Source organism: Achroia grisella, unplaced genomic scaffold (genome assembly GCF_030625045.1).
Source record: "Achroia grisella isolate CSIRO2021 unplaced genomic scaffold, CSIRO_AGI_Agris_v1 utg114, whole genome shotgun sequence".
Lineage (NCBI taxonomy): Eukaryota > Metazoa > Arthropoda > Insecta > Lepidoptera > Pyralidae > Achroia > Achroia grisella.
Window position 1 is genome coordinate 342300 of NW_026712585.1, and position 25186 is coordinate 367485.

The 25186-nt window shown below is 36.5% G+C and overlaps 1 protein-coding gene across 1 annotated transcript in view; it reads left to right on the forward strand.

Moving 5' to 3' along the window:
• LOC131850395 (ankyrin repeat domain-containing protein 50) overlaps positions 1-24842 on the forward strand; it is a 31140-nt gene extending 6298 nt beyond the window's left edge. The window contains exons 13-38 of the mRNA XM_059200609.1: positions 336-469; positions 927-1085; positions 1376-1462; positions 1800-1932; positions 2193-2259; positions 7312-7475; positions 7905-8045; positions 8702-8881; positions 9220-9290; positions 9466-9647; positions 10218-10359; positions 10575-10765; positions 11075-11173; positions 11455-11638; positions 11894-12077; positions 14055-14124; positions 14322-14468; positions 14626-14709; positions 14843-14992; positions 15157-15293; positions 15710-15837; positions 16053-16234; positions 16480-16597; positions 17813-17899; positions 21117-21187; positions 21660-24842. Coding sequence (XP_059056592.1) covers positions 336-469; positions 927-1085; positions 1376-1462; positions 1800-1932; positions 2193-2259; positions 7312-7475; positions 7905-8045; positions 8702-8881; positions 9220-9290; positions 9466-9647; positions 10218-10359; positions 10575-10765; positions 11075-11173; positions 11455-11638; positions 11894-12077; positions 14055-14124; positions 14322-14468; positions 14626-14709; positions 14843-14992; positions 15157-15293; positions 15710-15837; positions 16053-16234; positions 16480-16597; positions 17813-17899; positions 21117-21187; positions 21660-21775 — 3408 coding nt within the window. The 3' untranslated portion in view covers positions 21776-24842. The remainder of the gene's footprint in view (positions 1-335; positions 470-926; positions 1086-1375; positions 1463-1799; positions 1933-2192; positions 2260-7311; positions 7476-7904; positions 8046-8701; positions 8882-9219; positions 9291-9465; positions 9648-10217; positions 10360-10574; positions 10766-11074; positions 11174-11454; positions 11639-11893; positions 12078-14054; positions 14125-14321; positions 14469-14625; positions 14710-14842; positions 14993-15156; positions 15294-15709; positions 15838-16052; positions 16235-16479; positions 16598-17812; positions 17900-21116; positions 21188-21659) is intronic.
• The last annotated feature ends 344 nt before the right edge of the window (positions 24843-25186 follow it).

Below are 25186 nucleotides of genomic sequence, written 5' to 3' on the forward strand. Positions count from 1 at the left end.
CATGTTGGACAAAGACTATCTCTGATGTCCAGGTCAAATACCAACGATGGGAAAGGAGATGCGAGATTGTAATTAATCAGGACAAAAGGCCCCATTTGTCCGCATTATTTACAGTTAATAATATTAATTGTTATGTTGTTCATTTTTGACATTTATATTCACTTTCACTCGTTAAAAAAAATAGTAAGTTCCGTGGAGAATCACTGACAAGAAAATGAAGTGTTGCTCTTTGTAAATCAGTTTGTTTCTGTAAGACAGACAAATTTGTATCAAGTTCCTATATATTGTAACCGCAAAGATCATGACAACATGTTTAAACAGTAACTTTATTGCAGGTCCGCCTATTACTGGATGTGCTATTGGCAGCCCGTTGCGGTGTCACTGAGGAGATGCTATATAAGTGTTTACTAACTAAGGAATACAGCGTCACAAGAGAAGATTTCAATAGGCGGTTACATCTGCTTAGACGGTAATATTATTCTATAGTTATTATTAATCTTATTTCCAAATAAATAAGGTAGCATTTTTAATGAAGCCGTGATAATTATTATATCAAAAGTCCGTATTTATTGAAAGGTTTCGTCGTTTCATTATTATTGAGTTTAGAACGGGCTATGTCAACCCTTCCAGACGAATATGTGGTAATATAAAACAGAAAAAGCTTTAGGCTCGGGAAATATACAAATAGTAATATCTTAGGACAATTCACACATCGCCATCTAGTCCAAAGCTAATAAATCGGGTAGGTACTACATAACTGTTATAAATACATATATACTTTTGTAAGATACAAATAATCATACTCATGAATACAAATGTTTATACCGAGTGCGAGAAGTCGAATCCGCGACTACCCTAAAGTAAAGCGAGGTCGTCGTACAACTAAACCTTTACCCCAAAGATTATTAAATAAATGTACTCTTTAGGATCCTGGTCATGGAGAGGAGTACGGGATACTTGTCGATCTTCCACCATTCCTTCGCCAAGTGGCTGGTAGATGTGAAGCATTGCACACGCAGATACCTGTGCTGCCCCGCGGACGGTCATGCCGCACTGGCTATGTACTACACGCTGGATGCTAAGAGGTAAGTTAATTTAATTTTTCATTATCATACTTCAAAGTGTTCACATTAATTTTGGATTACATTTGTTCTCTACTACTATCACATTTAGATTTTATTTCAACCAATATAATTGCCACCAAATATCAATGTTTTGGTTAATTGAGACAATTTCAATCCATTAATTTAAGGACTTAATGTCGTTGGATTTTTTTTTGTCAGTACTAATATTTATGATAAATATTACTGGTAGATATTAGTTTATGTAATTTACTGTTTTTTTTTTCTGTAAATTGCAATATCTGTTTTTTTAGATTGACCGCGCTTGAAATACACAATTACATATTTCACATGACAAACCTTGAGCAGCATTTGATGACTCAGAAGAAGAGCAAAAACAGGTAAGTTCGAAGTGAAATGATAATAGAAATAGAGTTGGAATCATAAGTAGTTTTTTTGTCGGAATACTCTAATGCTAACAGCATTAGACAAAGCTAGCCTTTACAGTTTCACGACGAGGGCAAGTGCAATTGGTACTCCAAACCTGCGGAAGGACTTATGGAGCGGCTGAAGGCTAACTTCCCCCTGACAGATATGATTTCAGTCTAAGGTTTTCACTAGGGGTTCGAACCTCGGCTCAGGCCGTCGTAATTTCGATCCCCGTTTGAATTGAACGGGGGATCGATCGGCGGGGATCATGAAGTAGACTGCTAATAACCTATTTGTGTCTTCATATAGCGAACAATCAGATGAAACGGTAGATCTGCACACGCTTTTCCTGTTGTGGGTTTTGGATTCCGGTTGTGACGTTGAAGCCGCACTCAAGAGAGAGAGCGACACTATCAAACAGTTTGAAGCATTTGACGCACAGGTATGAAAATGTCAAGATTTCATTGTGTGTAATTTAAGTTCTAATATTATAGAATAGTAAGGTCGATATTGGTGTATTAATACAGCTAGTACTGTTTTACAGAAAATACTTTAAATTATTTTAAATTTTCTACTTTATTACACGGTTGCCGAAAGCTTTGTTATATGAATGAAATGAATATATTCAGAAAGCAGTGAGCTAGGTGGAGTGTGGAGATTACTGTTGTGAGTTTTTTGTTGATATTATATTTTTTGTTACAGAAAGAAGATAGTAAATCCGAAGAGAGAGAAGCGGATGCCGAATCTGAAGGCAAAGAATCACCTTCAGGTATTTTATTTTTAGTATATTGTTAAGTATTTTTAAAGAAAATGTTATTTAAAAAGTAATAAGTAAATCTTCATATAGATTTATAGGTTATGAGTAAGAAAACATATTTTTCGCGAAGAAACTTGTTGTGAAGTAATACGTGGCTTGGGATGTTTCGGTTAAGTTGATAGTTAGCGCATTTAGCTTTTTTATTGTCATAAGGCTAGTCAATCAACAATCTGAAATTTTTTCGATAAAAAAATAAATACCAGTAGTTTGGAAGCATTCCATTCCAAAAAGTTTTTGAAACAGACATATTCTTAACATTTCAATTACCAAAAATATTATTTTACATCACCCGAGAATCCTTTGCAATATCATTGATATTTATTATTGTTGTGGTGGGGTTCTTTTTTGTTGAGATGTGTTAAATAATAAATAATATATACGTTTGCAGAATAATTCTATTATCTTTTTTTATAGTTTTCTTTTACAATAATGTCAATCTATATTTGACAACAACTACTATTATAAAATCGTAATCGGTGAAGAGGCCGTATATACACCTAACATCCTCCCGCAGACATGAAGTGCTATTCAGGTAGCCAACAGTAAATGAGCTTTGAATACATTAGACTTTATCTTAATTTTGCCTACTCTCTCTATCCCGTCCCACCAGGGGTACCATCTTTCCCACCAAGCGTACCAACTTTCCACCCAACCTCCCCTCCACCAAGTAGGGTCCGGTGGCTTAAATTTCCAGCTGATATGCTTGTCTTGAACTAGACGAAATAGAATTACACTGCTCCACGGCAATATTATTAAACATCTAATATATCTATTTTCTTCTTGGCTCAGAATTAGTTTAGTTTTCATTCTTATCATACCCTTTTCATCTGTAAAAATAGTCTCGTTTTTCAATTTCTTAAACTCGTCATTCCCTTGAAAATATTTTCTTTGTATAATCATTACTAATTTATTTTCCACTTCTTCATAATCATAGTACGTCAAAATTGTATCTAGTTTTTGTTCTTCCTTCTTTTGTTTATAGTCGTAACTAGTCTTTTCATACCTCAAAGAATTTTTTCTTATGTCTTTTCGTATCTTTTTATCTCCCTCATATTTTTTACTCATACCCGATGAAATATATGATATTGTCGGCTCACCGACTTCTTTTATATAACTTTTAAAACTAGACTTGTCCAACTCGATTTTTTCTTCACTGTCAACTTCTCGTTTAAAAATTGAAGTAGTTCTTCAAGTTGGTTACGTCTCTCTCTTGCACGTAAAATCTCCTCAGAGAGAGCGGATTCCCTCACATTAGAATCAAACCTTTTTAGCTCAATCTTTGTGAATCGTCTCTTCGTTACATTGTTCATCGATTCTCCATTTACGCTCATATTTTCATCTGGTGTTCTTGCACTTATATCCTGTCTCTCAGATGATATGACTGGTAACTGAGAGGCAGGTTGACGTTTATTCTGCTGTTCTATAAGTTCTTGATACATATTATCTAGGGTAATCCATTTAATCAAAAATTCATCGGCCGTTTCCCAATCTGCGTAAAATTCATCTTCATTTGTTTCGTCGTCATTCACCCATTCATTGTAAATATCTTTGTCTACTTTAAATACTTCGTCTGCTTTACCTTTAAATAGTGAATGACACGCCTTTATTTCCGCAGTATTTCGTATGGGTTCCTTTAATAATTCTGATAACTGGTTCCCAGTCTTTGTGAATAGTCGGCGTAAATTAGTTCTTGATTTTTTTAATCTCAACATTTTTCTTCTAAGTCACGGTCGCCAGATTTTGTGGTGGGGTTCTTTTTTGTTGAGATGTGTTAAATAATAAATAATGTACGTTTGCAGAATAATTCTATTATCTTTTTTTATAGTTTTCCTTTACAATAATGTCAATCTATATTTGACAACAACTACTATATACTATATATAAAATCGTAATCAGTGAGGAGGCCGTATATACACCTAACAATTATGTTTATGGAGCTGTTGTTTGACTAATATATGTATTTAAAATAAAGGCAATGGATTGGTTTTATTATAGTACAGGAATTAGTACATAAGGATACAATAATAAAAGTACAATGATAAGAATGTAATGTTTCACAGACTGTCTGACTGCATTTACGTCAATGAGAAATAGGCCACAGTCCACAAACCATGCTGATTCATAAAATACACATTGAAATATTGTACTTGCGTGTAACATATTTAAACATGGCTATCTGATTTTTCTTATGGATATTAATGGAATGTTGCACCCGCCTGAGCTAACGGTTTACCCTAACGGGGCACTGTGGAGGATGATAAGATGCACTTGAGGTCAGGCTAGTTAGCCCATCGTGGTAAATACACCATGAATTTATCAGGATGGTTCCCAGGGAGAACACGCAGAGGTCAACCTGACATGGTACATTATTACCAATGGGGTTACCAATATTACACATTACACATTTATTATTAACAATCCCCTTTCTCTCAGACTATCTGATTGAAGCTGCTTTCACGTAGTCCCACGAAAATTCGTAATATTATTTCCAGTGATCATATTTTAATTACAGGGTAGGCATAGACTAAATTCTCAATAAACACTATGCGCGACATATGCTGACTTCATGACCATGGTTCTGTTCATATATAGAAGGCTATTATCGTTTTGCATAGGATAGTCCGAATATTAACAGATTGTTATCAGAATCTGTAAACTATAATAATCTAGTATCCCAAAACACAACGCCATCTAGTACCAAGCTAAGAAGATCTTGTGTTATGGGTACTAGATAACTGATATAGAACCGCTAGACAACCGCCGTAAACTGGGGATTAGGATTGTATACTCATGTCCATTTATTAGATTTTTGTAATGGCTACAAGGGTCTTCCCTTGAGCGTATTTAAGTAAAGTGTTTGCGGATTTCCTTAGTGGAAATTTTACACTGCAAATAATTATAGGTAGCGATGTATTTATATGGAATTATAGAAGCATTTAATTTTATCCTTATTTATTATTTATTTGTTTATAGTCTATTGTGGTTATGGAAGTAATATTTATACATCCACAGTATTTATAATATGTTTTATGTTATAAAACAAACAAACAACAACGATAAAGTAAAACTAAGCATATATGTACATATACTATATCTAACACATATATTATGTCATACTTCCCTCTAATAGGCATAAATCGATGCAGATTAGCAGGACACATTGTCTATAAATTAACATTAAAGTAGGTATAGAAACTAAACATCCTTTAGATATCCGGAATCTACGGATGTAACATATCGCAATCTACTTCTATATTAACATGAGTTAGTGTTATAATATAGATAGAGAACAGACAGCCAGTTATTGAACACTACCACATTTTTTTAAGATGCCGCGCTAGATGGAGATGGAGAATTTTTACCTTAGGTCTATCGTCCCTACGTCTATTATTTATGTATTAATTCTCTCTTCCTTATGACGCTTTTGAATTCATATCTTTAATTCATCCCATATTTTAAGGATTAATTTTTATTTTATAAAGAGCTATCACACAATTAACATTAGTTATAATACGCGTTTATATCTATTTCGCTACGTATTACTTATTACAGAAATTGGAGTTGCATAATTAGTAGATCGCCCCTAATGGCAATTCTATGTCTAGTCTTCAATAGTACTCTGTACGGACATCAAGTCAGATAACTCATGTGGTTTTTATCTAATATTTTTCAATGAACTAATCAGCTTATCTTCTTGTAACTGACCTAATATTTCTCATTATTTTCAATGAATACAATTACAAATAATTTCTTTATCTCATCCTGTATTTTGAGTTATTAAATAGTGTACTCTAATTGCTTAATGACATGGCTTATATTTGATGTTTAATTAATGTGTAAGTAGTAGGAAACTTAGCAGGACAATCACTTTATTTAGTAGTTGCTGAGCATTTGTCGATCGGTGTTGTAACGTGTCCTGTTTATTAATAAAAAAATGTGATATATATGTGAAAAATAAAATTTAACATTTAGTTTTAATTAGTTACAAATTATAGTGAAACATAAATGTAATATAATATAATAATAAAACTGTGAAAATATATAGAAAATAGTCTAGATTACACATTGAAAACTCTCAAGTATATTAATCAACAAAACCAAATATATTTTTTTATAAACAGTAGCTGTTTTATAAATTTAGTAAGTCTTTAAAGTAAGTAATGAACTAAAATTGGATTTTACATATTTGATAATGAATGAAATTTGAATAGATATATTTGTTTTTTTTTATTATTTGCAGAGCTTGTACTATATGGCTACTAAGCAATTAATAGTGATACTTAAATAGTTTTACTAAATAAATACATATAAAATGTATACAGAAAACACCCAGACCAATACAAACAATCATATTCGTGAATACAAATGCTGATAATAATGTATAAAAATACTCATATATGTATATATCAGTATGTTATGCACGCTTAAGTAACAATACCACATTCATATCTGTAGGTGACGGTAACAATACTTCAATAGACATAAAGGAAACATTATTGACGCTAAAATCGTTGTGAATGAATACTGGGACTGTCCATTTAGGTTTTACAATGTAATGACGTCTTAAACTACGAATATAATGATTCAATTTTTTTCCTAAGAATGTTATGACTTTTGAATGTTAGGCATCAATTATTTATGTAATAGTCATTTAGGTTAATGAACTTATTTAATTGATGCATGTGTGTCAAATATATGGTAGTGTGTGTAATGTTTTTTTTATTGATTTAATGTATTTTTATGCACAATATTAATAAAATAAATACAGGCATTTTGCACTTTTCTATATAAATGCGAAAGTTTGTGAGTATGGATGGATGTTTGTTACTTCTTCATGCAAAAAAAAACTACTGAATGGATTTTGATGAAACTTTACAGTAATGTAGCTTTATACATCAGAATAACACATAGGATATAAATTTCTTGCGGGTGAATTCGCGGGTATAGTTTGTAACATATTATATGGATGAAACCGAGTTTGCTATCATTTGTAATAATCTTCAGTTACAGGCGACCAGTCGACTTTAGAGACGATAATGCCTGAACTCGTATCTGGATCGGGTGGAGCGCACTGGCCACGTGACCGGCGGGTATTCAGAACTCTGTTGGAGCTAAGTAGAGCAGATTCAGTGGTCGCAGAGAGTGATGCCGACGAGATACGTGCGCTGGTATGTAAATAGTGACCGCATCTTCAATATCACAACTCACATTTTTTTAACCATTAGACTGTTGATGTCAGTAGAATATGGAGATGAGTTATTTGTAACGATTAGAAGTTTATCGCTACGTCTCATTAGTCTGCGTTCAATTATTTATTATTCCTTTGAAGTTATGATTAATGAAATATATGATTATGTTGTTTTCGGTTATTGAGTTCTTTAATTTTTCATTTTATTTTATATTCGTGTATTTTGAGTTACGTCTTAAATAATTATAATTACATTACATCAGCATTACTGTCGTTTACATGTTTTCATATTTATCAGCCTAGCTTTGGATTTGATTATATATTTCATTGCATTTTGTGTTGACTACATAATTTTCAAAGAAAATAGAATACGTAACAAGTTGTTTAATAACGATCCCATTTCCTCCAGCTAAATACAGACCAACCGGAAACTGAGGAGAGCCAGGAGATTAACGAAGATGAACAAGTAGAACCAGAGTTACTGGATCCAAACTTAGTACACGAACTCGCTGCTAAAGGGGATGAAGATACTCTTATTGCGCTATTAAAGGTACACATTATATAGTAATGTTGGCGTCATATGACTATATATGTATAACACTATGATATAATTGCATTATATGAAGCAAAAGTTATGTCATGTACTAATATATATAGTTACATGAATGCGAGCATGTTTTTTTAATTTAATATAAAGGAATAACCCATTTCTCTGCGCTAACAGTGTAAGTAGGCGAGGTACCAATGAAGGACAATATAATGAGCATCAAGACAAGTCTAAACGGCAGTTCCATGTTAAGCAGAGCTTGCGTTTTGGGTACTAAACAACTGATATAAATACATTGATACTAGTAGCGTTTTTGTAAATATATTCATAATACACACAGAAGACACGCAGAGCGACAAAAACATTTACACTCATGAATACAAATGTATGCGGGCGAGCAATCGAACCGGCGATCTTAATAATATATACTTTGCACTCGTAACATTAAATATCAAATATTTAAAGTTACAAGTGCAATAAAGTAGACAAAAATATGACCATCGGAAGTAAAACGGTGGTTAAACCGGTCGACTAGCGAGACCCTTAAAACGGTCTCTCGGTTGTATCGTTTGCGACATGAGATAATTGAGATAGATATAAAAAAATGTGACCATCGGAAGCGAAGAGGTGGCTAAACAGCGTGTGGGGATGTGTGGTAGCGGGCGCCGCAGCTGGCGAGCGCCGTGGACGGCGCGGGCAGCTCGGCGCTGCACGCGGCGGCGCGCGCGGGCCGGGCCGCCGCCGCCGCCGCGCTGCTGCGGGCCGGCGCCGCCGCGGGCGCGCCCGACGCCGACGGCTGGAGCCCGCTCCGGGCCGCCGCCTGGGCCGGACACACAGAGGTACGCCACCACTGCCTGCCCTTACGCCTCCGCTATTTCACGTTCACGCAGGCACGCGCCGTTAGCTCGCGCATTCCCGCGTTCTTTGATCATGCGTACTTTACGCGCGAAGAAAGACCGTGCGCGCCGTTAGCTCGCGCATTCCCGCGTTCTTTGATCATGCGTACTTTACGCGCGCTATTAACTCGGCCATTCCCGCGTTTTTAAATCAATTAATTGTGCGTGCTTTAGCGCCTAATTTATATGAATACGGGGCAAAAACATAATATATTTTAATATGAGGAATATGTAGAAATCGACGAAGATTTTTTTTTTAATATGTTATCTGTTCTCTGCAGGTCGTTGAAGTGCTATTAGAATACGGGTGTGACGTGGATTGCGTAGACGCTGATAACAGGACAGCTCTAAGGTGAGTGACATCCATAAAATTTACAATTGTAATACATGAAGTTATAAAAGTCATATTATCCGCTCATCTGCGGTGGAGCCTATTTTGTATTTATAAAAGAGACTTACGTTTTTTTTGTATATGTACATAGGTAATGTTTTATTTTCACTTTTATTTATACATATATTTTTAATAGAGCGGCAGCATGGTCGGGCCACGAGGCAGTGGTGTCTCGGTTATTGGCGGCCGGCGCGAATCCGGACAAAGCGGATGCGGAGGGACGAACGCCACTCATAGCAGCTGCGTACATGGGCCACGCAGATATAGTCCGTGCTCTTTTAGACGCAGGTGCTGAGATCGATCACGCTGATGAAGATGGTAAGTTAATTAGTTTTACTGCTTTAGTTGAATGAGGTCATTAATTTTAGCATTATCTGTCAATGTTCTAAATCAAATCGTTATTGAATTATCATTAGAAAAAGAATTGCTGAGTTTTTTGTTTGTTCTTGATAGCTTCAAAATACTCAGAACTGACGGTAGATTTGACATATTATAAGAGCCTGAACAGATCTACAAATAAATATATTTTTATGTCATTTGATAAATTATTAATATTTGCAGCTTGAATTAGAATACAATAATGTTTTATTACATGAATTGTGCTATGACAGTTTTTAAAAATATATGGCCTTTTGATCTGTTTTTCGAATTGCACAACAATGTATGTGTTTTGTAAAAAATTATTGATACCTACTATTTTATATGCAATGTCTTGTGATAAATATTGTTTCTTCAAGACCACTTTTTTAATAATGACATACAATTTTGTGTCTTTGTATTTATTACTGTTTCCTACTTTAGCAATAATGACACCTATTCCAGTGCGAACATTTAGTATGTTTTACGAAAATATATTCAGTGATGTGTATGTAATGTGTGTATGTGCAGGTCGCACGGCGCTGTCGGTAGCGTCGCTGTGCGCTACGGGCGCTGCTTGCGCTGCGTTACTACTCGAGCGTGGTGCAGACGTATCCAAGGCAGACAGAGACAACGCCACACCCCTACTCGTCGCCGCCTTCGAGGGACACACGTCAGTTACTCTTGTTTACATATGCACAACTACAATTTGGTATACTTGACTACGGTTGCTGTTTTGACACAAGAGATAACATTTGTAGGTCTATAGTAATTTAAATTACATTGAGTTCTGTTCACGTGTTTAGTTCATGAAAGGATAAATACTGATGAATTTATAATATTAAATTTATATTATAACGTTTGAAACGTGCATGTGCTGGTCGACAGCGAGACGTGTGAGCTGCTGCTAGAGGCAGAAGCCGATGCCGAGGCGGCTGACGGCGCCGGGCGGACGGCACTGTGGGCGGCGGCCGCAGCGGGACATGCTCGTACACTCCGCCTGCTGCTGTTCTGGGGCGCATGCGTCGACTCCATGGACGCAGAAGGCCGCACCGTACTCAGTACTGCTGCTGCACAAGGTCAGTATGCGGTCAGTCACCGCCCGGGGCAGACGTGTGCGCTAGTAGCGACAGGCCAGGCGCGCTCACTGCGACTGCTGCTGTTCTGGGACGCCTCCGTCGACTCCATTAACACACAGGCGCACCGGGATCAGCACCGCTGCTGCACACTGTCAGTACACGGCCACCACCCGTTTGGGTAGGACGTACGAGCTGCTGTTGTGTTTTGGCGGCGGCGGGCTATGCACACACACTGCGCCTGCTGCTGTTTTTATTCCGTGCATAGTAACTTGCTCGTTGAAGTCTACAACTATTTATTTTGATGTGTAGGTAACGTAGAGGTGGTGCGGCAGTTACTGGACCGTGGTCTCGATGAACACCACAGGGACAATTCAGGATGGACACCGCTGCACTACGCCGCTTTTGAAGGTATGTGATATTCTTGGGCAACATATTTCGGAATAGTGGTAATTAAAATTACGAATCTAATGACTTATGAATTAATTTAAAAAATCTAATGAATTAATTAAAGAAAAATAGACTTGTTTTTCTAATTTTTATGGAAATTAATAACTTTTGACTGTTTCCCATCAAATTTTGTTTATTTCCGATTAACATGTTACGAATATTTTTAACAAAAAAGTTTTTGTATACTTGCTTTAATTTCTAATTATAAAAATAGATGTATAAAACATACACAATACCTACAGGTCATATCGAAGTATGTGAAGCTTTACTTGAAGCAGGCGCAAAAGTGGACGAAGCAGATAATGACGGCAAAGGAGCCCTAATGCTGGCCGCGCAGGAGGGTCACACCAGACTCGTGGAGTTACTAGTGGACGAGTGGGGTGCACCAGTTGATCAACATGCTCATGATGGAAAGACTGCTCTCAGGTATTGTAGTAATAATAATCTTGAACCCTATTATAGCATTGACATGTTATGTACTAGTAATGAAATTATCATTAAATATTTATCAGATTATCAATAAATCAACATGAATTGCCATTGGATAAATATATTGTAATGTATAACTACACATTTTGGTGTTCTGTTCAGTACAGTTTGTAGCAGTACTGAACAGAAACAGTACAGTAAATAAGTAAGGTAAGTTACGTGTATACGAAGTGAGGTATATTTTGTGTACAGGCTGGCGGCGCTGGAAGGTCACTTTGCGACGGTGCGTGCACTCGTGTCACGCGGTGCCAGCGTGGATGCGCTGGATGCCGACCGCCGCAGCGCGCTGTACGTGCTCGCGCTCGACAACCGGCTCGCCATGGCGCGCTACCTGCTCGCGGACTGCGGCGCAGACGTCAACACCACCGACACTGAGGTACGCAGCGCGCTCTACGCGCTCGCAGACGTCAACACCACCGACACTGAGGTACGCAGCGCGCTCTACGCGCTCGCAGACGTCAACACCACCGACACTGAGGTACGCAGCGCGCTCTACGCGCTCGCAGACGTCAACACCACCGACACTGAGGTACGCAGCGCGCTCTACGCGCTCGCAGACGTCAACACCACCGACACTGAGGTACGCAGCGCGCTCTACGCGCTCGCAGACGTCAACACCACCGACACTGAGGTACGCAGCGCGCTCTACGCGCTCGCAGACGTCAACACCACCGACACTGAGGTACGCAGCGCGCTCTACGCACTCGCAGACGTCAACACCACCGACACTGAGGTACGCAGCGCGCTCTACGCGCTCGCAGACGTCAACACCACCGACACTGAGGTACGCAGCGCGCTCTACGTGCTCGCAGACGTCAACACCACCGACACTGAGGTACGCAGCGCGCTCTACGTGCTCGCAGACGTCAACACCACCGACACTGAGGTACGCAGCGCGCTCTACGTGCTCGCAGACGTCAACACCACCGACACTGAGGTACGCAGCGCGCTCTACGCGCTCGCAGACGTCAACACCACCGACACTGAGGTACGCAGCGCGCTCTACGCGCTCGCAGACGTCAACACCACCGACACTGAGGTACGCAGCGCGCTCTACGCGCTCGCAGACGTCAACACCACCGACACTGAGGTACGCAGCGCGCTCTACGTGCTCGCAGACGTCAACACCACCGACACTGAGGTACGCAGCGCGCTCTACGCGCTCGCAGACGTCAACACCACCGACACTGAGGTACGCAGCGCGCTCTACGCGCTCGCAGACGTCAACACCACCGACACTGAGGTACGCAGCGCGCTCTACGTGCTCGCAGACGTCAACACCACCGACACTGAGGTACGCAGCGCGCTCTACGCGCTCGCAGACGTCAACACCACCGACACTGAGGTACGCAGCGCGCTCTACGCGCTCGCAGACGTCAACACCACCGACACTGAGGTACGCAGCGCGCTCTACGCGCTCGCAGACGTCAACACCACCGACACTGAGGTACGCAGCGCGCTCTACGCGCTCGCAGACGTCAACACCACCGACACTGAGGTACGCAGCGCGCTCTACGCGCTCGCAGACGTCAACACCACCGACACTGAGGTACGCAGCGCGCTCTACGTGCTCGCAGACGTCAACACCACCGACACTGAGGTACGCAGCGCGCTCTACGCGCTCGCAGACGTCAACACCACCGACACTGAGGTACGCAGCGCGCTCTACGCGCTCGCAGACGTCAACACCACCGACACTGAGGTACGCAGCGCGCTCTACGCGCTCGCAGACGTCAACACCACCGACACTGAGGTACGCAGCGCGCTCTACGCGCTCGCAGACGTCAACACCACCGACACTGAGGTACGCAGCGCGCTCTACGCGCTCGCAGACGTCAACACCACCGACACTGAGGTACGCAGCGCGCTCTACGTGTTCGCGCTAGACGACCGGCTCGCCATAACGCGCTATCAGCTCGCACGCTGCAGTCTTCAATTGTAACACAACTAATTGTGCGTAGTCGAAACTTTTCCCCAGGTGTTTGGTCTGTGTTGTCTACATACATATATTACAAAAATAATAATAGTAATATTTATTTACTAGTCACAAGGAACCTCATAATATACGGTATGTTTAAACTTTCAAGTAGGTACAATAGTTGTTTCTTGTGAGAGTCTGTGCTAGGTTGAAACTAGGTTTAGATCCCGCAGAAAGCTTGAAGATCTTTAGTAGATAAAGATCTTCAAGCTTTCTGCGGGATCTCATAATTCAATATTATACGGCTCAAGAAATATTAACGGAAATGTTTTTTAACGTTTAAGTACGTAATATTTAATTTGAAATGCGAAGTCCATGTTAGTTTCTGAGCAATAATGTTATTTTTATGTAAATTTTTGTATTTTTGTTTTTTAGGGTCGAACTCCATTACACGTGTCGGCGTGGCAAGGGCACACAGAAATGGTGAATTTACTAATAAAAGTTGGTGAGTTATGCTATTATTTAAATTATCTTTTACAATACTTTCACCATATCCAAATATGTTTAGTTTTCATTCTGTTCTGATATTCAGATCCAGAGCTTTTTTATTTTAACGATATTCAACACTCCCTTTAGGACTATGTAACAGGGTAACTATTTTACTTGATGTTACTTTACTCACTTGCATTTCTGTTATGATAGGTGGCGCTGTAGTGGACGGACGCGATCGCTGCGCACGAACAGCACTGCATGCTGCAGCCTGGCGCGGGCGGGCCTCCGCCCTGCGAGCTTTACTGCAGCACGGCGCCTCCCCCGCCGCCGTGTGCACGCAGGGCGCAACTCCACTAGGTCGGTACTCCGCACTCCGCACTCCGCCGCGAACTCTGCTGCAGCACGGCGTACCTCCCCCGCCTAGATTTTATTTTCTACCAACATGACTAAATTAAAGGTGTAGTGTTTGAATTGTTTACTAAAACAGAACTGTAACATAATGATTACCTTACAGGTATAGCAGCCCAAGAAGGTCACGAGGAATGCGTGCTATGGTTACTGCAACACGGTGCCGATCCGTTACAAGCAGATCATTGTGGTAAGTGATAACATATATGAAATATGTATATTAGAGCATCTATATGAAAAATATTATATTGTTAAAGTATTTATAATCATAGATAGGTCACGGATAGACTATTGCACGTTGTAATCTTGTGTGGTGTGCACAGGGCGGACGCCGGCGAAGGTGGCTTGGCGAGCGGGGCACGCCAGCATCTGCCGCCTGCTGGAGCGCTGGGCGGCGCCCTCCGCCCCCGCGCCGCCCTCCGCCCCCGCGCCCGCCCTCGACCTGCAGCAGCCCGCGCGCCCGCCCAGCGCTGGTCAGTTACACGACTATTAATAGTAGTCTACCGCTACCGCCAGCGGAATGATTAGCAACCTGTATTAAGTAAATTACTATTGAAGAGACTATTGAAGAGTATAAACGTCAATGTTACACCGTGCAATAAAACTCTATATATATTATTATATATCCTTCGTATAGGTTCTCCAGAGTACAAGCGTCGCAGCGTGCACAGTTCTAACTCGACCAAGTCATCTTCAAACTTGACTGCGGGCTCGGGCCGTTCGCACGACCACCACGAACATAACACTGATCACGTCCACAATACACATGATAAGGTATTTCTTTATTTTTAGGACATAATATAATAAGAATAAGTTAATATAACTCTGGATACTGAATGGACAATTAATTCAATTGGCATTAAAATTTATATAACTTTCATAGTATAAAATGAATAGGCTTATGCTGTCAGTTCGTTTAGATCTTTTAAAGTACGCAACGGATTTTGATGCTGTTTTTAGCAGTAGACAGAGTGATTTAAGACGAAGAATTATATGTACAATACATGTACACCCATGCAAAGCCGGGGCGGTTAGCTAGTAATATATAAAATTAACTATATGACTATGCAAATCACAGATATTTTAATTATTTATTTTTTAATTGCATTAAGTAATTATATGGTAGTTATTAAAATACAAGCAGATTAGTTATTGTCGTGAATTCTAATTTACATAAAACTCTTTTACAGCCTAGTCGCACAAATCTGTCTCTCTCGTTCACGCAACAAGTAGCTCGGTGCGGCCGAGGGAGAAGGGATAAAGAACGAGATAGTACAATACCGGAACACCATGTGGTAGAAAAGGACTCTAAATTGAGGTATGTGATTTGCAAAACATCTTCTGAAAAGAAATAAAACGTATCGCGTATGTCTTTCTTTATGTTTTAGTGGTTTTTAACAGACCATATATATTTAAATCATTATTAAATAATGTTTTCTTATTAATAATTTATATATGTATAATTATATATATTATATATTTATCCATGCACAATCATAACGTAAGTCAATGTTATTATTATATGATCAGTAGGAGTTACGCAGCGAACGAGCGAGATGCAGATATCCGTGGATACGCGTGCGAGCGGGACAGACGGCGTGAGGAGCGGCATTACGGCGGGTACGACAGAGATAACATGAGTCCGTTGTATGCGTCGCCTCCGCGGAGCCCTGTCAGCGATATATGCAGCCCTACGCAGCCCACACATGCTTTTGGTAAGTTAGAAGATCTATATGGTAATGGATATTATTTACTTTACATGAACACGATAAAGTAGACATAGTCATGGAATTACTTCTTTAAAGAAATAATGTCAACACATAAGCAATAATAATTTAGTTGTCTTATTAAAATATTTGTTTTCCGACTGTTTTTGTTCAATGAGACTGAATGATTTATTACTATTAGGAGATATTGAAAATAGTATGTATACGTTTTATCAAGAAAATTGATATTTCAGGATCTCAGCCTCCGAGTCTGACTAATCAGCCGATACTGACGGACACTCATTTCAATCGGGACACTCACATGCGAATCATCCTAGGGAGAGACAGCAAGCCGCAGGATAGAAGTGACAGGTAAAGAAAGATCATTCTTATAAAAGTGTGTTATAAACAAGAATAAAAACCATCGAATTTGTAATATCTCTTACTATGACAAATAATAATTTCTTCAATGTAAATGTACTAAAGTTTAATAGCATGTCTGTCATCTTGCTCTATGCTATTGTAAATATGACAAAAAAATCACTGGGATATTGAAATATCTACTTTTGTTATTCGTGATAGAGTTGAAATTCATCTAATTGACAGATTTCGTCGTAACTCTGTGAAATTGGTTTTTTAGGAAGAAACTTAATTATTTTATGTAGACAACCGCGCGTGAAAAGTTGCGTGGAGTAATAGTTATATTAAATAATACAGATTGTATGGTAATACACACAATTATTTTTTAATATCGTTGTATCCTGTTATTTTAAATGTATTTACTGTATATAAAGTATTAAAATCAAATAAATAATTTAAGAGAAGATATTTCTATTATCGTTTATTAATTACTTGTGAATGTTAATTGCTTTAGCTGTATGATGTATATAAGTAGAGATATACCTACTGCTTGACATCTTGTCGAGTGCTGAAATCTCTATTATTTTAATTGTCGACAGATAGTCATAGTTCGAAATCTAAAACAGCTATCTTTCATATCAGCCAGTCTTGAGTCTATAACAATCAATAGTTTACAAATAAAAGTTCCTCAAAATACATTTGTCTGTAAGAACGTTCTATGATGTATTGGCCAAATACGTTGATATGGTATTTCCCAAAATAGTAGGTATATCTCTTTTCTACTTTTGTTGCATAACCTCGCCTCTGCTTTTATACCAGATTTTATGTTCTTATTTAAATGCGGCAAATTACTAGAATTTTCTCTAACGATTAATTTTCTCATCTGTCATAATTTATTGTTACCGGAATCTAAACTTGTGCCGCAAATGATTTAGTTAGAGTTGTGAAAGTGAATTAAGTAGTATTTGTGTTGTTTGTCTTTCAACAAGTCTGGCATGGTGATATAAACGGTTGATTCGAAGGCAGTCTTTAAATTTCGATGATCTTTAGAGTTTAGGCTAAAGAAAATTATATTATAGAAACTCCAAGTATAATGACGATCAATATACTAAAAATAGTATAGTCGTAGTAATATATATTAATATATTTATATATATTAATAAACATATCTATTTAATATGAGAAAATTATTCGTTACGAATTTAACATATTAGAATATCCTACTAGAGAGGTGTACGCATCGAAGGGTCGCCTTGCATACAACCGGATAGTGGGCACTATTGGACGAGCGAGAGGCAGGATATTTAAGAAAACGTGAGTGAGAGAGATGGTATAATGTTCCGTTGGTGGGTGGTGACTGTACTGTGTTGTTTATTTTTTATATATTAGAAGTTATCATGGTCATTGGAGCAATAAGCGTATGTATCTATTATCTATGTTTTTGTAAACGTACGAGGGATAGTACATGACTCCATTGCCTAGTTCCTGTATAAAAATAGTTTACATAGATTATAAATAGTCAAGGAATACGTTTCTGTCCAGTAGTATCGTAATTCAATTGTTTTTATATTTCAATAATCAATCCAACCAATAATACAAAAGGATATACTTTCCTTTAATTTTTTATTTGAATCAACATTCCTCTTTATTACATTTTTTACATATGTATGTATATGAGATACATACATATCATAAAGGATTGTTATTGAAAAAAAAAATGTCATTGGCATACAACTTTAAATATATAACTGTTGTAAAAGTTGTGGGTATTAGCAGTAGTTTGCTAAAAGAAAATTTTAATTATGTAGATATATTTGTGGCAATAATTGCAATCGGACAGAAACTTACTTCTCTACTTATAAATAGTTCAAGAAGCGGTTATCGTATTGGTGCACAAAAAATATAGTTGGGCATTGTATTAGACACGTCCTATTTTACTGGATCTTAGATTAAAGAATCTGTGTTCAAATGGCTAACATAAGACAGGTGTTAAAGCTTTGAACTTTTTGAACAGTTTTGAACAGAAACATGATTTTGTTCCTAAATGGCATAGTGTCTGTTCAAACGCAGTCTAATATTCTAGAGACTACAGTATAGGGTTTTTCAAGAAGGGCATATTAAGGTTTCATTCTTATGGGTCAGCAATGCGCTCGTGACACCCCTGTACGCTAACTGACACACTTGTATGGTGCGCGAAGAGCTGCTGTGTAATTGCATTCGGTGATGTATATGAATGTTTATATAGAAAGTTTACAAAGAAGGTCTCATCTAAGATCTTGTGTTGTTATTGTGCTTGAACAATCAACAAGTTGGTTCACTCAAACACGCATACATCATATATACATATATATATATATATGGATGTACAATGGTCTGGTGACCAGGTCCATGTGTCGTCTCAGGCCTGTTACTTCAAAAGACTCCGTCCATTATTTTGTCAGTAGTGGGGCCTTATGTTAGAGTACTATGTATATTGATTTGAGCCCTTCTCCACATTAGTGGTCAACCGCGGGCTAGTATATCATCACACCTTTATCAGTCTGATAAAGGTGTGATAGTATAATCAATTTTAACATGAATTGACTCCTGTGGGGAACAGGAAGAGGTAGGTTGTTGTTTCAACAAGTTATGGGCACAGTACAGTCACCGCTCGTCTGCGAATTTTGGCTATGATTGGCTATGCTGGTGATAGGTTTATACTGTAACATCATCATCATTCATTACCATCATCATTGTATCTTAGTTGTGGCAAAGTTATGTGATTTGCCTATAGGTCTATCTATCAGAAATCAGTCAACGTGGCAGAGGAAACACTTTAATCCTTAAGACGGGCAATTCATTGTTCGCAATACACGTATATACTGTGATATTACGTGATGCCATGCCTGTTTCGTTAGTTACCTTTAATTGGATGGTTCATTAGTTTGTTTGGTATTATCTGTGGCATAGAAATGTGGTGGTGGCTGTTTTCTTTTTAGTTACCAACTAGTTATAATACAGGTGTTATTAGGCGGCCAGTACTTTGGTTAATGGATAAAAATAAAAAATACATGAAAGGTAATTTAATAAGTTGTGTTATTTAATATTTGTTTCAGATTTAATTTTGTCACTTAATTTATATGCTACTTATTCATAAAAATGTCAAACGTCTAATGAACTTAGCTCTTGACCAGTTTCAGCCTATTCTAGATAAAAAGATAATTTAAGAATATTTACAATATGACCTCAGATAATAACAGATCATTGTTGTATTCTTAGCTAGTTTTGTGGAAGGTTTGATTTTTATGGATAAGCCAAGTAATTATAGTTTTATTGTTAGAGGTATTGGTGTTAAGTACGAAAGTATTAATAACATTAGTTCTAAGCTCATTATAAAAATCATTAACGTGGTTACAGTATAAAACTAACTCTTTAACACAATAACTTCGATATATTGTAGATAACTCTACACACTATGTCTGCAACTAAAGTTAAGATTAAGTAATTAACACAAAATCATATTTTCATTCCTATAATACTAAGTATACTGGTCACAGATTATCATATAATTTCAACAGATTAGTGCAATGAAACTTAGTTATGGGGGTAATTTATATTATACTGTGAAGTGTATTCAATTCTAATGTCTTTTTAATGTGATCAGTGAAGAATTAGGCTACACTCATTTTAATGCTTCGAAACATATCTTTATCGACAAAGTTATTTATTCTTTTTACAGTAAATTAAAGAAGTTAATGTGTTAACTACATCTAACATTTTAACAGCGCTAAGCTTCATTTAACAGAACTAATTTATTTGACAGCACATTTAATTTACATTGAAATGTAATTATCAGCACTGTTTGAATTATTTGTATAAGTCATATTATAAAAAACAAAAATTTCACTTTTCAGCATGTAACGCCCGTATATACATAATAATATCAACAATACGTAGCGCGTCTGTTCTTCTATTATAAATCACAAATTTTTTAGACATTTGATTTAAGAAATATTATAGACGAAGAGTTTCAATCTTTTTATATGTATATCATGTTATAAATCAACTATCTGGCTAACGATCTAGTATCCTTACATAAGAAATTATATTTTGAACTGAAATTAGCATCAAATTTCAATTAAAAAAAAATCTTTATACAACTAGTTTTTGAGAAAATCTAGTAGTGGTAACAGCAAGGCTGCAAGGTTGCAATTCACATAATTACATTATAACATAAATTTAAAACTACTATACTATATAATAGATGCCATTAAATGTCACTATGTCATAAGCGGAATATGTTGAAAATAAAATATATCATGTATTTTTTAGTTATTTCTATATATAAGTTAAAACTCAACGAACATATGTGTTATAAATTAATATATAAATATAATAGTCAATGTTTAAACCGGATTCTATGTAAATTATGCACCAGTTAGCAATGTATGTGTGTGTAGTTAAATATAGGAGGGTCTTCACTCGTGATTTAGCTTGGGTTTTATTCGATATACCTTCTTGGAAATAAACCAATGTTTTATTCTGTCTACAGTAAGAGCAAGAGGAACGGCATAGTCACAAATCCAGCTATGAGACTCGTAGCTAACGTGCGTAATGGACTAGGTGAGTAAAAATGTCAATTGGAATAAGTTTAGTGGCATAATTTTTTGTTGCCCCTTAAGTTTTTATGTCGTCTACAGATTTTCTATAAACTATTTACAGATTTGTGTCTAAAAATTATTGATCATTCAATTAGTAAGTTAATGCTCTGCTTGATGTAACTATGAGGTAGACTTTGTACAAAGTAATCTACATGGGTACAATGGTCTTATTTATATCTGCTAAGCAGCTTGCTTTGTAATCTGTTTTGGTTTTAAGGATGTGATATGACAATTTAGTTTAGATATCACTGGCCTCAGTAATGACAATGCATGAGGCGCATCGCATGATGCCGTGGTTGATATATATGATAACCTGTTCATATGTGGACAACGTTTGCTATTTTCCATGAACTGCCCGGCTTTTGAACCGTTACATTTATATTAAAAAAATAATTTCTCTAAGATGAATAAATATTTAATATTGTTTTCTATAGATAACGCTGCAGCCAATATTCGACGCACGGGCGTGGCCCTAGCAGCCAGCGCCAGTTCTGCCAACCCCGCTGTCAAAACAAATGCCTTCCAGTGGAGGAAGGAGACACCACTATAATATAAACCGAGGTAGAACGAGACGGACATAGAACAGCTCAGAAGAGCTAGGGTGATTTGTTCAAATGTGTGGATATTTCTCCAATGGGTGGCTTCTAATATTCCAATATTGGATCGAATAGAAGTCAGATATTGGGAATAATTTGCAATAATAACGATTATAAATATTTAATAAATAGTTATATTTAAAAATAAAACTATTAAATATATACTCTAATTAAGAAATATTTATTGAATTAAAATGACAAATGTATGAGTAAATTAACTTTAGAACTTAATAAAAAACTAATAACTTAATGTTATTATTACGAGTTTTTGGTAAAAAGATATTTAAAATTGTAATTATTTATTTAATCTAATAGAAACACAATGGTTTATTTATGGATTAATTATATAGTCATGTCAGTAACGAACGAATTTTTGAATGATAAAATATTGGATCCAACATTGGATGATTAGAGCCAACCTGTGGACAGTCGAAAAGACACCATTAAAAACGAACGCTTAACTAACGACTACATTTAACAGTGATGGTTCTCTTTATTTCTTTATGAGTGTGAAAATCTTCGTTTTTGTTTCAACACCCTTGTACCTGATTATACATTGTATATAAAATGAGTAATGAATTATGGATATACTAAACTATATATTTGTACAGAATATAGTTTAACAAAATTATTGTCAATAATCAAAAATTAATTTAATGACTCGAGTGATTTCAATATTCGGATGTAGCATAGGTCCCGCGAGATTATCACTATTATGTTATGTTACTATTCATAATTTAATATATATATACACAAATCTACTACTGTCCTAATAATAGAGTTTTTCCTCCTTAATAATAGAGTATTCATGCTGCATTCCTTATCAATCAATTCGTTTGAATATATTTAGGGGAAACAATTATTAGAGCATGGAGAAAAATCTTATTACGCCTAAACTAGGAATGAAAGGAATGCCGGGTCATATACTATGGAGGTTAAATTTGGGCCTGACGTCATCACTATGTGGGATCACAAGTTAACAACACGACTCTTACCTTAGTCTTAATGATATTTAAAAAGGCATTGAATATGTTTCATAACATTCCCTTGGAAAACCACTCAATCTGTAAAGGTTATAAATTCGTGTCTTGTACAAAGTAAAGATTTTATTCGAATGTAGAAATATATAAATAATGTATTTTATAGGTACATAAGTGTTAAACAAATAACTGCTATGTACGTTTTTGTATTGTATAACCTTATACGCCACTGTGGAAGTGATGCGATGCTAAAAAATATTGATATTGTTTAGAAATATATGATATATTCGACTATATATGACGTGGTGATGTTGTAGAAGAGTATTTTGGTTTAAAGTGGAGTGTGTAGTCGCAGTAAAAGGTATAGTGTTACTTTTGTTTTGGTCCGTAATCGTCCATCGTATATATATATATATTACGGTTTTTCTATATTTAAACCGATCCACTAGATTAATATTAGAACAGACATGCTTGTGAGAATAGCAACGACGTTATCAAAGGTTGTTATTGCTAGGGTTCTTAATAACTGGTAATATTAATAATGTCTTAATACCTATAAATGATAGAAATGAAACAGCCACCCAATTTTAATTACTAATATGTAAATACAGAGTTTGTGTATTCAAGGTTATCTGTATGTATGTATTTTTAGAGACAGGTTCAACCGAGCCCGTTCACGCTAGCCTTTTCTAACGTTCGTGGAACATGTGTGCAGCGAAGATATTGCCGCTACGCAATGTACTGATCGCGAAATAATTACTAATCACTTAATAACCCGTTTAGTATTTAGGTGTTCTTCATAAGATTTGCACGTGACGTTTCTTGTATACGTTGTACGTGACGTTCTAATACGTCAATGACGCGACATCTGCACTACACATACGAAAAAGGCTAGTCAGATTTTTTTATACTACGATGGTGGCAACGTGCATTAAGCCAACCCTTAAAAAACCTTAATATATCCTTCTTGAAAAACCTCATGCAGTAGTTTCGTAGAAAATTCCGAATAAAGAGGATTTCCGACCAAAACAAAATTATTATAATATTGATAGTTAACGATAATTCAGTATTAAAATATGCATTCTATATTGTAGCTTCAAAGCGGATAGTACAATGATAAAGATGCCTGATCTCAAACGAACAAAGTTATAGTTTTTTTTACAAAAATAAATCCGTAAAAAATTTAGACGTTTTATGCATTTAACTACCGGCGTGATGTTTGTATGTTGGGATATATTATACTAGTCTAGTGACGCGTATGATTTCGTCCGCAAATTTATAGTATTTATCAGCAATGATATATGTCTTATGTAACAAATCATGTTTTATATGCGATGCACTTTTTCTCTATACAACTAAGTAACTTTTTTTATAAATCTTATCTCTAACAAAAAGGGGAGCAATTTCCTAACTAACCCTTTTATAAACTAACGTTTCCAATAAATTGAACGAAATCTATGCAGTCTTTGAATGTATTGTATGCACAAGTAAATGGATATTGTCGAAGAAACAGAGTAGTTTTTGAGCTTTTAATATGGCAACACCAATCTATTGTGACAGCTCAATGTCCAGAGCCGAATAATGATGCGAATGTGTGTGTATTTGTGTAAAATAAAAGAAACCTGCACTAGTTTGTATGACTAGCATATAAGTGCTTGAAAAATTACAGCACAGTGCAATGTGAATGAGAAAGGAAAAAGGAATATATTTAATGTAAAAGTCGCAGCTCTATGTAATAATTTATATTTTCACGCTATATCCTTTGTGTAGCGAAGGTAAGGGGGTAACGAAATACGAAATACGTAATAATATTTAAATTATTATTTACTTATTTATAAATTTAAAATATAAATCTGCATCCTATAGATACACAATACATTTTAAAATAAATAAATCAATTTGACTTTAGCCTAGTGGAGAACATATTTTACTTTACTTTAATAAGTAGTGAAATACATGGTGCAACGGTTATTGCATTTAATGGGAAAAATATTCTTTAAAATAGTATTCAAAGAGCAATGTGACGCATAAAAAGACTAATATTAGAACGAAAGATAATGATGTTTGTATTATTTTATCAAAATCACAATATAATAATACCATAATAGAAGTATCACTTATTTACAAATTCCAAAAAGCATTTATTAGTAAAATGATATTGAACGAAAATAATTAATAATATATATATGATTAGATTGAAAGCAAAATGATTTTTTTTGAGTCCTTTTTCCTCTATTTTATGAATGATCTAGATTGTGTAGGTATTAATTTCAATTTAATATAGCGTTTAATGTAAAGACTTAATATGTAATTAGTAACGAACTAGCCACATTAATGGATGAAATGCGTGTAACAATATAATTTCGTGACGCTAGCCGCGTGAAT